At 39.4% G+C, this 17,114-nt stretch overlaps 1 protein-coding gene and 1 pseudogene across 1 annotated transcript; one reads left to right on the plus strand and one right to left on the minus strand.

The window, feature by feature from the left end:
- Positions 1-7,219: 7,219 nt before the first annotated feature.
- On the minus strand, positions 7,220-9,921 carry LOC111370075 (uncharacterized protein K02A2.6-like). Its single transcript, XM_022991784.1, has 2 exons — positions 8,909-9,921; positions 7,220-8,819 (listed from the first exon to the last, which is right to left on the minus strand). The coding sequence occupies exons 1-2, from the start codon at positions 9,919-9,921 to the stop codon at positions 7,220-7,222; spliced, it is 2,613 nt and encodes an 870-aa protein (XP_022847552.1).
- A 3,095-nt stretch (positions 9,922-13,016) lies between these two features.
- Positions 13,017-15,478, plus strand: LOC111370527 (annotated as a pseudogene).
- The last annotated feature ends 1,636 nt before the right edge of the window (positions 15,479-17,114 follow it).

Genomic DNA, 17,114 nt, shown 5'->3' on the forward strand with positions numbered 1-17,114 from the left:
TAATGTTTTTTTTTTTCTTTTTCTTTTTTTTTTTTTTTTTTAGAGGGAAAGATAGTCGAGAAAATTTGTAGAATTTTCTTGCATTAAATATTAATTTTTATTTATTCAGGTTTAATTTCTATTCTTCAAATTCGAATGCTACTTTTGAATTTTTTACTTTTTAAAAATAGGATATTTTGAACAATATATGGTAGTCACCACCCTATCCAAAAGCCCTTTGTGTTATATTTCTTAAATACGAGAATTAATTCTCGGACAAATCAAATGGCGAATGAGTACAATTAGAATAATATATTTTTTCACGAGAAATTGAGTTTGAATTGAGCATGATTTATGTTAAAAAAAAATTGCTAGGCCAATCAAAAAAATTATTTTTGGGACCTCATAATAATTTATTGAATATAATATCAAAATTTTTAAGACCGACGTTGCATTAATGTGGTGATTGTTGTGCACTTTGTCAATTGTTTGTAGGTGTTGTGGAAATTGATTGCTTGAGGGTGGTCCAAAGCCTCAAGAAGGATCTTGGTCACATATGTTGTTATTTCAATTGAAATTATTTTTATGTTTAGACATAGGATTTTGTCCATGTTGCTTTATCTCTCGCAAGGGAAATAAAATAGCCTGTAAAGTTGTATCTCAATTTGCTTTTAATTCTTTGGTTACAAGATGAATTCATTGGTTTCGATGTGCTCTTTCCCATTATCTTGACGATTTTATTTAATGGATGTGACATATTCATGATTAAAAATTAATAATAATAATAATAATAATAAGTGCAATTTATTTGTTTGAGCAGCATCTTTTTTAAAAAAATACATCTTTAAACAATGATTTGACATCATTGCAATCACGTATTATTAAATAAAGTAATATTACACTAAAATCCAAAACTTTTCAACATTTTTTAACCACACATTTTTCATCAGCCTACTATCTCAAAATACATTCTTTCAAAATATTGTAACTCAAACACACACTAGAACTTGAATTCTTAAAAAACTTAACCTACTATTTCACTTTAAAAAATCTGCATTTTTTAAGCAAGTTTTGCTATTCGAACATACAGAACTGCTCTCTTCCCCGAATCGAGAAGAGAGCTTTTTCCCGATTTTCAATTTTTTATTCATTTTATTGCCTTTTGCCTTTTTCAACTCCCCACTCCTTAACTTGCCCACCCCCTACCCATTTACTAATTTTTGTACAATATCTTAAGGATACGATTTAAATCGTGTAAAAAAAATTTGTGCAATACCCTTAAGAAAAAAAGGAAAAAATTGATCTCATACTCTTAAAAAAAAAAAAAAATTTAGTTGCTCTTGGCTGCCAGGAAAAAAAAGGGGGAAAAAACTTGATAAGTTGCTCCGCGCAGCCAAGAGAAGAAAAAAAAATAATTGGACGATTAATTTTTTTTGTGTCAACTTTTTTAATACACGCGTTTGATGTACATTTAACTATTTTCGATATTCATTTAGATCATTTGATATGTTTATGATATAGATATCGAAATGAACTTCTTGAGAATATAGAAGATCTATGTATTTGACTACCGTATAATCGTCTTTTTTTTTCATAAAAATGATCGAATTTTTTTATGTCTAAAAATTTTTCAGATATAAAAATAATGATGATGAAAAAATAGTATAATAATTTATAACCCGCATAAAGTATAAAGTGATAATAATTTTATTAGGAATTTTTACGTCCCAAAAAAAAAAAATTGACGTCAAATCACATAAATTTGTTTTTATAAAATGATTTAAATTATATTGAAAAATTTGTCGCGAAAAAATAATAAATATTAATAAAATAATTTATTTTTTTGAAAAAAAAGACGATTTTTACGCAATTTTTAACACATACGTTTGATGTACGTTTAATTATTTTCGATATTCATTTAGATCATTCGATATGTTTATGATATAGTTCTCGAAATGAGTTTCGAGAGAATATAGAAGATTTATTAATTCGACTAACGTACAATCGTCGATGAATTTTTAAAGTTAGCTTGGTATCAAAAGTTTCGAAATACAAGTTTGGAAATGTCTACTTTGACGCGTCGTAACATTTGCTACGATTGACCGTTTCGCGCACCGTTAACGACTTGAAATTCATGAGTACTTCAAAATGATATTAAGAATGTAATATTTCGACTTCGTTTGATATCCCATAATAAGTCCAAAAATCAAGACAAAAACATAAAAAATTTATGAATTTATTATCAATTATTTTTTTCTTCTCCTGGCTGCGCGGAGCAACTTATCAAGTTTTTTCCTTTTTTTTTCCTAGCAACTAGAGCACCTGGCTGCGTGGAGCAACTTAATTTTTTTTTTTTTTAGAGTATGAGATCAATTTTTTCCTTTTTTCTTAAGGGTATTGCACAAATTTTTTTACACGATTTAAATCGTACCCTTAAGATATTTTAAATTTTTAAAATACATTTTTTAACTATTTTTTTTAAATTCATCGACAATTGTACGGTAGTCAAATGCATAAATCTTCTATATTCTCTCGAAATTCATTTCAAGATCTATATCATAGACAAATCGAATGATCTAAATGAATATCGAAAATAGTTAAACGTACATCAAACGCATGTATTAAAAAAGTTGACACAAAAAATTAATCGTCCAATTATTTTTTTTCTTCTCCTAGCAACCAGAAGCACTTGCTCCTGGCTGCGCGGAGCAACTTAATATTTATTTATTATTATTATTTTTTTTTTTTTAAGTATGAGATCAATTTTTTCCTTTTTTCTTAAGGGTATTGCACAAAATTTTTTACACGATTTAAATTGTATCCTTAAGATATTGCACAAAAATTAGTAAATGGGTAGGGGGTGGGGAGTTGAAAAAGGCAAAAGGCAATAAAATGAATAAAAAATTGAAAATCGGGAAAAGGCTCTCTTCCCGATTCGGGGAAGAGAGCAGTTTTGTTCGAACATATGGGATGAGACAGTGGATGACTGAACACACACATGGAGGTCGACATTTTTTAATTCACGCGGGAGCCACATGCAATGTGATGATCGACCAGTCGGCATGTCAAAATTTTTCGAAAAACCAACTAAGCACACCTAAAGGTCCAAAACGCGCTCTTAATCATACACGTAACTAAGCATATACCTCATCACACCGAACCCAATTCCAATTTTCGCATATTTATCCATTTTGATGCTACCAAAAAATATCACCTGAAAGATCTCGAGTTTGATGGTCCAACTTCACTTTGATGAACACAACCGGTCTGTGATTACCTGCAACAAAGGCAACGAGGTGTGTGCTCGTCGCCCCTCCGATGCTTAAGTCAGATGGAGAATTTAGTGCGTGAGGCTATAAACTGAAGATAATGAAAAATGTACCTTAGTGTTGAGTTTTGGCCAAGTATTTATAGGTGTTGGTGGGGGAGCTGTAGAAGGATTCTATTATTGAAAGAGTCCTTTCCCTCTTAGGATTAGGTGTTGGAGTCTGATTAGAAGTATTCTATTAGAATTCTAATCAGGGGAGGAGTAGACTTAGGTGGGGTCTATTTTCTTTTGGAGATTAAGTCGGTGGGCAGGGTTGGAAAAGATACCCAACCTTGAGTAAACCCCGACCTCAAATCGGCACAACACACTAAGATCAACTCGGGGTATTAGGTCGAGGTCGAGCATGGCACACGAAATCAGGTATAGTTCGGGGTTACTAATCCAGAATCATCATAGGCCCCGTGCATCTGAGTTGTAGATCGTGAAGGGTATGCGATCTTAGATTGAGATGCAAAAAGGATGTCGTGGCTTGATATCGACCTCGACACCTGTCAATTACCTGTTGGAGATATACAATGTCACGTGTCTGTCATGTGGCTGGTTGTTAGAGCTCGAACTTGGATCTCTGCCACGTGTCCTGTTTTAAGGGTTTTAGATTAAGTGACTATTGGTATGCCCATGACCCCTATAAATACCCCACTATTCATTTTCACTTTTTACTCTCCACTCTCTGTAAAAGAAGCTCGAGTTTGGGGATAGTGGGTTGTGAGGGATCTCCATTAAGGTAAGAGTTCAAGCCTTTAAGTTGTTAATTATTTGAGTAGAGTAATGTCGAGTAGTAGCAGTAGTGGTAGTGGTAGTAGTAGCAGTAGGGGGTCGAGTAATAGTGACAGTAGTAGGCTTTCTAAGAGTTCGGGGGATAATGAGAAACCTACTACCCCTAGTATAGCTGTCGAGACTCCGGGTGATCAAGGTCGAGATCTTGTCACCTTGCCTTATTAGCTCGCACTCTCCAGGAGAGGTATTGGCTTATCCAAAGAACCCGACCATTTATAAAGAACATGTAATTATTAAGATAGCTAGAGAGTTCGGGGTAATGCCCATTTGTGATGTTAGGGTTCCTGAAAATACCGAAGATATCTTAGGAGCTCGAGAGGGGGAGATGACGTTTTTTAGGGATGCCCTTAAGGCTGGGATGCGGTGGCCTCTTCACCCCTTTTTTATCCACTTTCTAACTTCATTCTATATGTGTCCGGGCCAGTTAGCTCCTAACGGTTGGAGGCTTTTGGTCTATTTCTTTATATTATGTAGATGCCTCGATATCGAGCCTAGGGTCGACCTTCTGAGGATGGTGTATGATATGAAGTATTCGTCGGGGTTTAACTGTTTTGTGTATTTGTCAGCAAGGGGGGGGGGTTCAGAACGCCTGATACCCCGAGCTCTCTTTGGGGTTGGAAAGAGAGATTTTTCTTTGTAAAGCCCCAGAATCTCGACCATCCTTTTAGCCTGAGGTGGGAGATCCCTAGTAAGGATCGGTTTAATGAGGGTCAGGCGTATTTTGAGGTTCTAGAGAGGGACAGATTAAGGTTAGAAAACCACGACCCTTTGGCAGAGAAGATTGATTATTTGCTCGAGGATGACACCCTTGACCTTGCAAATGTAAAAGGCTTCGAGGGTATGTTTTTTACTTTTTAAGCTCTATCGTTGTATTCTTGACGTCGAGATCGTGCTAATGCCTTATGATTTGTTTCTTGCAGATCTTGAGATGTCTTTTGATCCATCCAAATTGTTGGCCAATGTCCACCATAAGGCCAAGGGGCCGACGTCCAAAGCCCCGGCCTCAAAAAAGGGAAAGAAGAGGGCCAGGCACGCCGATGTTAGGGTTCTTGAGGTTCCTCTTGAGAGCTCAGTGCCTCCTAGAGGTCAACCCTCGATGTCAAGGAGCCCAACCTCAGCACCTCGTCCGAAGTCGAAATATGAAGATCGAGCTCGGGGCAGTTATGGCGTCGCGGATTTAGGCTTCGAGCCTATTTCAGATAGTGCCCTCGAGAAATACACAGAGTGTGTCCTGGTGAAGGACCTTGTTGAAAGGTTCGAGAAGGAGGTTAACATCAATGAAGGGGTCAAGACACTGGAGGCTTTGACCTTAAGGGTAAGATACCGACCTTAACTGTATTTTTTATTTTTTAATCTTCTTTGATCGAACTAACTTCGGGTTTCCTTTCTTTCTTTGTGCAGACGCTGAGTATGGCGCGAGGTCTTACCTTGAATGGTATCAATATCTCGAATGAAATGGACGAGGTATTAAAGGAAAAGGAGCGAGCTAAAAAGCGAGCTTGTGACTTGGAAAAAGCTCTCAAGACTACTGAGGCTGACCTCAAGAAGTCTCGAGAGGAACTGGAGACATCCAAGGCTGAGGTCGAGGAAGTTAAGCTCGAGCTTCTCCAGCCCCAGAGGAGCTTCGGCGAAGCGCTCGCAAAGGCTCGTGAGGAGGCTCGAGCTCAGGCTGTTGAAGACTTCAAGAAGTCCGACGAGTTTAGGACCCTGCTAGGACAGTACGGGTCGGGCTCTTACCATTACGGGCTTCACCTTGCCCCTTCTTATCTTTGCACGAAGATACCTGAGGATTTAAAGTCCCTCGTTGAGGACTTGAAGACAGTGAACGAGCTCGCAGGGGAGCTCGAACTTTCGGCTTCTGAGGTCGAGGACGACGGTGAAGATGATGATGATGGTGATGGAGATGACGCCGGGACTGGCGATCAAGGGGATGATGTCAAGGTTGTAGATATCGATTAGGTTTTTAACTTTGTTTAAAATTTTTTGTAATGTTGCCCGAACTGGGCTGATACTTTTGCTATTAATTTCATCGATCAATGTTCGTGCACTTTACTTGTTTTTAATTTAATGATTGATTAATGTTCGTTCACATTACTGTTTTTAATTGATGAATGTTTGTGCATTCTACATTTTTAATTTAATGATGAATGTTCGTGCACATGTGTTCTGTTTGTTTTCAATGCACAACACAAACACAATGCTTTTGGACTCGATCAACGCTTCGGTGCTGAACATCAAGCATGCACGAGCTCGATCCTTGATGTTGTCATTGGACCCATAGGTCGAACCAGATGATGAGTTCGAGCTTTTTAGTTTGCTATAACTTGGGCCTTTTTTAGCTCGGGGTGTTTTGTCAGGCACGAGGCTTAATTCGATCAACACTTTGACCTTAAACACCAGGCACGTCTTAGCTCGATTCTTGATGTAGTCCTCGATGTCGAACTTGAGGGCCTGAAAGTCAGTCCAGATGATGCGTTCTAGGTCGTGTTTGACTTTTATCATGTCAACTTGCCCGACCCCGAACTTATCCGTTATTGATTTTAGATGCAAACTAGTTCAGGGTTAGTGACCCCAAGCTGTATTATGCAGCATGCCCGCATGTCATTATGCTAGAGTTTAGTTGCATGCCCGAAGTACGTCATTATGCCAAAGTTATTAGTTACATGCCCGTAGCACGTCATTACACTAATGTTAAAGTGGCTGCATGCTCGAAGCACGTTATTATGCCAAGGTTATTAGTTGCATGCCCATAGCACGTCATTACACTAATGTTAAAGTGGCTGCATGCCCGAAGCACGTCATTATGCCAAGATTATTAGTTGCATGCCCGTAGCACGTCATTACACTAATGTTAAAGTGGCTGCATGCCCGAAGCACGTCATTATGCCAAGATTATTAGTTGCATGCCCGTAGCACGTCATTACCCTAATGTTAAAGTGGCTGCATACCCGAAGCACGTCATTATGCCAAAGTTTAAGTAGTGCTAGGAAAAGAAAACTTTGAATATTATTAGGTGCTCAAGGGTACTTAGCCCGAGCTACTTGAAAGCAAAAAATGCTCAAGGGTTCATAGCCCCGAGCTACTAAAAAAAAAATAAGGCGGGCATGCAAGCCCTTGTGTAATGCTATTGCTATTCTACTTGTAATATATTTTTAGGTTATCCACGTTCCAAGGCCTCGGGAGTGGATTTCCTGAAGTATCTCTAAGGCTGTATGCTCCTCCTTTGATCCTTCGTATGACTGCGAATGGCCCTTCCCATACTGGTCCAAGTTTACCTGGAGGGTGTCCAGCAGCCTCTGCTCTTCTTAGAACCAAATCGCCATTCATAAATTCTCGGGACTTGACTTTGGTGTTGAAATACTTTGCCATTTTATTTTGGTAACTAACAGCTCTCAGTGAAGCTTGTTCTCTTACTTCTTCAAGCAAGTCAAGATGTTCGGTTGTTCGGTCTTCCATGCCGGGTTCAACCCTCCTTAAATTGGGAAGACTGACTTCGATGGGGATAGTGGCCTCCAAACCAAAAGCTAACATGAAAGGAGTCTCGCCTGTTGCTGTCTTATGAGAAGTTCTATATGCCCATAGTATAGAGGACAACTCATCGGGCCACTCACCTCTTGCATTTCCGATCCTGGTGCGAAGGTCCTGAAGTATGATTCTATTTGTCACCTCAGCGAGGCCATTGCTTTGAGGGTGCGATACTGATGTCAGACGATGGTCGATACCGAGATTGACACAAAATTTCCTGAATTGTGAATTGTCGAACTGCCTTCCATTGTTTGTTATAAGTACTTTGGGTATTCCGAACCTACATATAATAGACTTCCATATAAATGATCTGAGCTTGGCCTCTGATATTTTTGCTAGGGGTTCGGCTTCTACCCACTTTGTGAAGTATTCAACTGCTACCGCAGCAAATTTTAATTGTCCTCGGGCCATGGGGAAAGGACCAAGAATGTCGACTCCCCATTGTTCAAATGGTGCTAAATAATGGATAAATGTCAGCTCTTCTACAGGGGCATGTATAGCATTACCAAACCTCTGACATTTGTCACATCTTTTGACATATTCAGCTGCATCTTTTTTCATAGTTGGCCAGTAGTATCCATATCTTATTAATTTGTAGGCAAGGACCCTGGCTCCCTGGTGATTTCTGCATACTCCCTCGTGAACCTCAGTCAGGGCTTGGAGAGATTCGGAAGGCTTAAGGCATCTCAGATAGGGGAGCGTGAGACTTCGTCGAAACAGCACCCCTCCTATCATGCAATACCTAGCAGTTTTGGCTCGAATACTTCTTGCGGCACGAGGGTCAGGAGGTAGGTCTCCATTACTTATATACTCAACTATTGGATCAATCCAGGAGGGCTCATGGTCAATGTCCATGACGCTCGGCTTCATGTTTATGCTAGGCTCTGTGACAATCTTGATGTGCACTGTTTTGTTGAGTCCATCTATCCTCATGAAAACAAGTCTAGATAGTGCATCAGCTTTGGAGTTATCTGCCCTTGCTATTTTCAATATTTCACAACTTGTGAACTGCCTTTGAAGGTCATGCACTTTTAGACAGTATGAGCTCATCTTTTCATCTTTTCTTTCAAAGGATCCTTCAATCTGTCCAACAACGAGCTGTGAGTCGCTGAAGACTCTGATGTGCTCTAATTCCAAATTCCTGGCAAGTTCGAGAGCAATGACCACAGCTTCATATTCCGCTTCATTGTTGGTTGCTTCAAACTCAAACCTAAGTGCACATTAAACTTCAGTGGTTTTGTCCGGGCTGATGATGATTATCCCGGCCCCCGAGCCCGAGCTGTTCGACGCCCCGTCAACAAATATCTCCCAGTTTTTGAGGTCATGCTCAGGTTTTCTACTTCTAGCCTTTCTGTCTTTGGAGTGAGTTCAGCTATGAAGTCGGCCAGTGCTTGCGCTTTGATGGAAGGTCGAGGCTTGAATTCTATGTCGAACTCGCCAAGCTCAATCGCCCATTTTAATAGCCTTCCTGAGACATCTGGCCTCTGAAGTATGTGCTTAAGTGGTTGATTGGTGAGAACTATTATAGGGTGAGATTGGAAATATTGTCGCAACTTTCTAGCAGTTACTATCAAAGCAAGAGCTAACTGTTCCGCAAGGTTATACCGAGTTTCTGTGTCAAGAAGTACTTCATTGACATAGTAGATGGGTTGTTGTACCCTTTCTTTTTCCTTTACTAGTACCCCACTTACGGCATTTTGAGAAACAGCCAAGTAAAGGAACAAAGTATCACCAGGCTCTGGTTTGGCAAGAACCGAAGGTACAGCTAAAGTTTGCTTAAGTTGTTGGAAGGCTAGATCGCATTCGTCATTCCATTCAAAACTCTTGTGGCCTCTTAGAACTTTGAAAAAAGGGAAACATCTATCTGCTGCCCGAGAGACAAATCTGTTCAATGCTGCTACCTTACTTGTAAGCTTTTGGATGTCCTTTTTGCTCTTTGGGGCTTCCATAGATACCAGGGCTTGGATCTTGTCAGGGTTGGCTTCTATTCCTCTATTTGTGATCATGAAACCTAGAAACTTTCCTGATGCTACCCCAAAGGCACATTTTGTTGGGTTGAGCTTCATGTTGTATTTTCGTAGCGTGGAAAACACTTCTTCAAGATAAGTGATATGATCATCCACCTGTTTACTTTTGACCACCATGTCATCTACGTAAGCCTCAATGGTTTTCCCAATTAAATCAGCAAAGATCTTGTTGATTAGCCTCTGAAATGTAGCCCCTGCGTTCTTTAAGCCGAATGGCATGGCCTTATAACAATAGATGGTGGAATCTGCCATGAATGAGGTCTTCTCTTGATCTTCTATGGCCATTGGTATTTGGTGGTACCCTGAGAATGCGTCCAAAAAGCTGTACAGTTTGTGACCCAAAGTGCTGTCAACGAGACTGTCAATCCGAGGTAGGGGATAGCTATCTTTCGGACATGCTTTGTTCAAATCAGTGAAGTCAATGCAAATTCACCACTTTCTATTGGCCTTTTTTTACGAGAACTACATTGGCGAGCCAGTCAGGATATTGTACTTCTCGGATGAATTGTGCATTGAGCAGGTTGGCAATCTCTTCTCGTATGACTTCGCGCCGTTCAGGCGCAAACTGTCTTTTCCTTTGTTTGACAGGTTTGGCTCCTGGGTTTACATTGAGCCGATCTACGGCAACCTCAGGGTCAATTCCGGGCATCTTTTCAACTGTCCATGCGAATACGTCTTGGTTCTGAGAAAGACAACTTATGAGTTTAGCCATGATGGTTGAATCAAGGTCACGCCCTACTGTCACCTTCCTACCAGGCACGAGCTCGACCTTGACCAGCTCCTCTACTGGGGTGAGTCTCCCACGATTTTCAAGCTCGAGCTCGAGCTCTGTAAGCTGCATGACGTCGCCCTTTATTTTTCGGACACTGGTCACATAACACTGGCGAGCCATGGTTTGGCTTCCTCGGACGACCCCAACTCCACTATATGTGGGGAACTTCATCACCAGGTGAAAAGTTGAGATAACAGCTCTGATTTTATTTAGCAACGGTCTTCCCAGAATGACGTTGTAGGCCATCAGAGTTCGGACAACTTCGAAAGTTACGATACGGGTTACCTGCCGACCTTCAGATCCCAAAGTCATGGATAATTCAACAATACCTTTAGGGGTGATGACCCCGCCACCAAATCCTTGTAGGGGTGTTTTAACAGGCTTGAGTTGTTCCACTGAGATACCCATCTGAACTAAAGCTTCATGAGACAGTACATTAGCTGCACTTCCATTATCCACAAGAATTCTCTTGACCTCGAAGTTAGCTATGATGGCTGATATGACTAGGGCGTCATCATGGGGGAAGGATATTCCTTCCAAATCCTTGGACCCGAAGGTGATATCTTCCGTATGAGCAAGATCCGTGTTGGAAGAGACTGGAAGCTGTTTGGCGTACTTCTTATGTCCATTGTTGGTGTCTCCTCCTGAAGCTGTTCCTCTCATAATAACGTTAATAGTGCCAGCTGTTGGTGGTTCACTACCACGCCCTTCATGTATGTTATTCTGCTTGTTCCTCGGGCGTTTTTCATGGCTAGTGTAAGAGCCCAAAAAACCCCTCCTGATGAGGGCCTCAATTTGTTGCTTCAGAGCCAAACACCCTTCAGTGGTATGTCCGTGGTCCCGGTGGAAGTCACAGTACTTGGTTCTGTCTCTGTTTTCAGGTAATGATCGCATTCTGGGAGGCCACTTAAGCTCTTTGAGGTCCTTGATCTCCATCAGGATGTTGGACCTTGATGTATTCAGGGGAGTAAAAGTTTTCGGTCGGGGGTTTTGTCTTTGCTTGACCCGAGGATTGTCGTCTCATTGATTGGGTTCACGCGGTCTCTTATTGTCTGGCCTTAGCAAAGGTGAAACGTCCTTTCTTGGGGTTAGAGTTTCTTCCATATTGATATATTTCTCAGCTCGAGTTAGGAGGTCAGTTACTGACTTTAGGGAGGGGGGTTGGTTTGACAAAGACATCTTGAATGCTTCACATCTTATAGCGTATGTCAAAGATGAGACCACAGCTGTAATATGTAGATCGGGAATCTGAAATCTTTCTTTATTGAATCTGGTCATGAAATTGCGTAATGTTTCATTAGGTCCCTGGCGCATCTACATAAGTGATGCTGCTGTTTTCCTAATTCTCTTGCTGCTTGCGAAGAAAGTAGAGAATTTATCGGCCAAGTCTACGAATGAGGCGATAGAGTTTGGCTCTAATGTGGAGAACCAATCTCTAGCTGCTCTTGTAAGAGTTTGAGGGAAGGCCTTGCACATTACAGCGTCAGGTGCGACCTGTAGGTTCATGATATCGGTATATATATTGAGGTGGTTGATAGGGTTAGTGGTTCTATCGTACTCCTTTATCCTGGGGTACTTGAACCTATCCGGAAGGGGGTAGGACAGTACTTCAGGAGTAAAGAGAGTGCTAGGGGTAAAGCCTGTTGTCTCCTTTGATTTCTGTGCTAGGCCCGCGGCAATACCTTCTTAGATGATTCTGGCAAGCTCCCCTGACTCTATCGTTACTGCTCTTGATGCTGCGGTCATAGGAGGTATTCCCGAGGTTCCAACACCATTATCAGGGATGTTTTGCGGAGCTCGAGCTTGAGCAGCTGCCATAAGATCGCCATCCGGTGTTGGTGTATGCGATGGGTGTGAGTTTCTTTAGTTTAATAACTGAGTCAATGTGGTAACTTGTTGGCGAAGCTCTTCAAAAGCTCCGGTGGTAATGACAGCTGGTGGCGGTGTTTCCATCTCTGATGATTCCTCTTGAGGGACAGGGTGATCTCCAGGGGGAGGATTTGGAGCGGATGAGCTTGCTGGTAGAAGACCTGATCGTGTATTCACCATGGTTTTTGGTAGCGCTTCCCACAGACGGCGCCAATGATGCTACCAAAAAATATCACCTGAAAGATCTCGAGCTTGATGGTCCAACTTCACTTTGATAAACACAACCGATCTGTGATTACCTGCAACAAAGGCAACGAGGTGTGTGCTCGTCGCCCCTCCGATGCTTAAGTCAGATGGGGAATTTAGTGCGTGAAGCTATAAACTGAAGATAATGAAAAACGTACCTTAGTGTTGAGCTTTGGCCAAGTATTTATAGGTGTTGGTGGGGGAGCTGTAGAAGGATTCTATTATTGAAAGAGTCCTTTTCCCCTTAGGATTAGGTGTTGGAGTCTGATTAGAAGTATTCTGTTAGAGTTCTAATCAGGAGAGGAGTAGACTTAGGTGGGGTCTATTTTCTTTTGGAGATTAAGTCGGTGGGCAGGGTTGGAAAAGATACCCCGACCTTGAGTAAAACCTGACCTCAAATCGGCACAACACACTAAGATCAACTCGGGGTATTAGGTCGAGGTCGAGCATGGCACACGAAATCAAGTATAGTTCGGGGATAGCAATTCGGAATCATCACATTTATACTCATCTTTTGAAAATTCCGATTCCTCGGCCATTTTACGCCACCATCTATGTAATCATCTTGAAACGCAAATTCTTCAAAATCTGAAGAATTCATGGACAGTTCAACAACTTCGAGCGTACATATCAATGAAGTCGGGAAAGACGAGATCAAGAAAGATGTATACTCGGTGTGGGCGCTTCCGCCGGAGGACGTGAGGCCGCGGCTCAAGAAGTTAATGAACGATCTCAGATCGGAGTTCGGTGGACCGGAATTTGAGCCGCACGTGACCGTTGTAGGAACAATTAGCTTGACGGAGAGCGAAGCACGTGACGTGTTTAACAAGGCTTGCGAGGGGCTTAAGGCATATAATGCTAATGTGAGAGAGTTGCCACTGGGACTTTCTTTTATCAGTGTGTTTTTCTTTTGCTTCAATCCACGCCTGAGGTAATTCTTTAAATTGTTCGATTTTCCGTTTTCTTAATTTTCGGATAAAAATATTGGCTAGTTCTTTTATGTATTGTTCATCAGATTATAATAATTAATTTGGAATAATCTAAAAAACCAGTGAGATCAAGAAAAAAAAATTGTATAATAATGACTGGAGACAACTGTGAAAGCAAAATTTCTTCAGTTTCTTTACCAACTATTGGACTGAAAATTGTAAAAGAACAAAATGCTTGTTAAGAAGAATGTAGTAGAAATTAACATGTTAAGATGGATGAATTGTTATGCTAAGATGAATAAGATATCAAATGAAATTGCCTCTTTTCTTCACATTTTTTCTGTAGACCTAGCAATAAAGTGAACGGAGAAGGAAAAAAATGAACTCTTGTTACAGACTCCAAAGTATTTAAAAGGAGCTTAGTGTTTTGTTGAGTTTGTTGTATTTTCTTTTGACTGCTTAAAATACAAAGGGAGATTGAAGGGGAAATCGGAAAACAGTGCAATACCATGCTTGGTGAGATTAAGGGAAGCTGGAGAAAAAGGATAATGCTATTTATACATTCAAATTGTACATTGTTGTTGACGTTGTGTGATGTGTAAAAGATCCGACCATTGATTTGAACGGTTGTTATTCAAATAAATGGCCAGATTGTCTGCTACATCACAGTGTCAACAAAGATATCAAAAAATGTAAGTGTAGCATGATTGGGAGAAAAATCATATTATCTACCTCTTTTAACATTCAGTTTGCGGAGAAAAAGCTATCCCATTACCTTTTTGGGACGGTAGTTGTAAATTTCTAGTATGCTTTTGTTTATTATTAAAGAATCGTTTGTTGCATTCACTGCAATAAACATGAAAAGAAAGAGAAATAGTTATGAGGTGAAATGATTTGTATTCCTTTAGAAATTAAGCGGTGGGTTCATATGGTTGCTTGATTCATAATTTGCTATTGCACAAGGGATACAAGCGTACAACAGTCTCTTTTTCTCCATTAAGCATTGGGCGTTGTCTCATGTCTAGTCTAGTACACGTATGTCATGTTTGGCATCATGGATTGGTAGGGCTGGACATTATTGAGGATAAAGGAATTAAAAATCTGTTTTGTATGGTGTTTCTGGTAATGTGTACCAAAGATATCCATGTGCTTTCATGTTATTCTCTATAAATTGGTGATGTGAAATTCCTGTAAAACAGGTAATGGAGGCTAGCACTTACTGCACCAGTCATTTTGGTTTCAAGACCTTAACACGTAAGTCATCAAACTAACTTTGAATATAGTGATCTTATACCATTTTAACTGTGTTTAACCTCTCTCTCTTTCTTGGTTTACCAGAAGTAAACGCTAGAAAACTACTCTTCTTTAATAACCCGTCTGTTTCTTTAAAAGCAAGACTTCTCAGTATGGATTCTTTGTGATCTACTAAAATAGATTCTAATCCTGAAAAGTCTTCCATGTTCTTGCAGCTTATATGCCCCATTTGAGCCTCCTATATGGGGATCTAACTGATGAGGGGAAAATGAAAGCTCAAGAGAAAGCTAATGTGCTCGACAAGGACATCAGCAACTTGAGCTTCCAGATATCTCTTTTTGCATTGTACAAGGTTGACACCAAGGACAAAAGTTGCAAATCATGGGAGAAGGTGGCTGAATGTAAACTCAATCCTAACTAGTTACACACTATATTTGGACTCTTATCCGTTAGTTCTTGTAAGTCATGAAAAAGATGATGGTTAATCTAAATTGCCGATATCAGTGCCTCACTTTGTTTTATGCCCTTCGCAGTTGCTTTTTCTTTGAGTTCCAGGAGTTGAAGTAGAACATAGTCTCTGGCTTTGCGAGAAGGAACCATCAACATAGTTATGTATATATTTCAGTTCTGTAATGCTGATAATAGAAATAAGAGGGGCATATAAACATTTGTACAGTACATCAATGCTCCTTAGCAAAAAGCATGAGTGGATAGGAACTTGTGGTGGATTCGAAATCGTGGGGAAACATGCAACAGAAGTGAAATGTGTCTACATCATCTTATTTATCTGAACTAACTTCTTAGCTAACTCGTGAACAGTTTTTAGAGATATTACATCAATCGTTGCTAAATTTCAGGCAAAAATGCTCTTCCAGGTTCTATCTCAGCCAAAGGTCCTTGACATGTAAGAAATTGCATAATACAACAGTTATTCTATTTGTGCTATCAATGTACAACAATTTAATTGTAGGAAAAGGGAAAGACTTATTATGTAGCCTTCAGATAAGCTGGCCAAATGTGCTATATCCTTGTAGGCAATAGGATTTTGAAATTTACCATTATTCCAAATAAATAATAAAGGCATGTATTTATAATCACGGACCTTTGCATTTAGGGCTGGGCATTTTCCCACATAACCGAAAACTCTCAGACGACTGGAATTGGTCGGTTTTGTCCTTTTGCGCCTTGCGGGTCGGTTTGGGTAAAGTTATTATCTTGAAATAAATGGGTCGGTTTGGATAACAGCTCCACAACCCAGAACCGAAAAACCTTTAAAAAAAATAAAAAAAATAAATAAATAAATAATTTGGAGAAACTAGAATCCTAAACCGTAGTTCTCACCATCATCTATCTGCCTTCTTTCTGCCACTACGGTACAATGTTCAACTGAGTTCTTGCATTGAGCCCTTTGTTTGACATCCTTTATTTCAAAATTCTTTTTACTACGTGCTCATTTCAACCATATATTCATACGATAAAATATTTTGCACGCAAATTCAAATTGTTTTCTTAGTTTTTAACTCACATTCTTCAAAATTTCACTATTCAAAACATTGAAAATCCCTAGAAATGGCCATCAAAATTTTGAGTACTTTTTGGATTATGTCTCTCAATTGAATTATGATATAATGCATTTCAGTTCAGTTAGAGTAATTTGTATAAAGAAGGAAGAAGTGGCACTTTAAGTTATGTTATATTCTGAATGTACTGTACTGTACTGAACACAACATTGTGGTAAAAGGATATACGAATTTAGAGTATTATTGGCTCAACTTTTAGAAAACTCATTTTTCGAAAATTCATTTTTAACTATACATTCTCAAAATAAAATAATTTTTGCACATGATTCGTATCATTTCTCTACTTTTTTACTAAATATTCTTCATGGAAATAACTTTTCGCTTCAAATAATCTTCCAAACGAACACTACAAATAAGAAAAAAATGAAAACCTTTTTCTTCACATTATGTTGTTAATACAGCTATTCAGATCTCCTAATATATTGCACAATAATGTTATTGAGCACTCATTTAGGTACTACTAATGCTTTTTAGTATGAATGGTGCTGAACACCCATCTAAGTAACGGTAGGCTACTGTCACGTTAGACTTAATTGTACTGTTACCTAGATTGTTGCTAAGTATTACTGTATTATTCATTTAATATTATGCATTTAATTCATTGGACCCCTTGTTTCATGTATTATTTTACCATATACATTTCTCGAATTGGACCTTGATTCACTGTTAAATGCATTAGAATGCAAGTAGATCATGACTCCCACGTTAACTTGCTGGAGATGAATGGCATTATGAAGAAAAATGAAGATAAGAAACAAATATCCTAAAAGTACTCACAATCAAAGTTGCCCCCTTTTTTTTTTTTTTTTTTTTTTTTTTTTTTTTTTT

The sequence above is a fragment of the Olea europaea genome, chromosome 21 (assembly GCF_002742605.1).
Source record: "Olea europaea var. sylvestris chromosome 21, O_europaea_v1, whole genome shotgun sequence".
NCBI lineage: Eukaryota > Viridiplantae > Streptophyta > Magnoliopsida > Lamiales > Oleaceae > Olea > Olea europaea.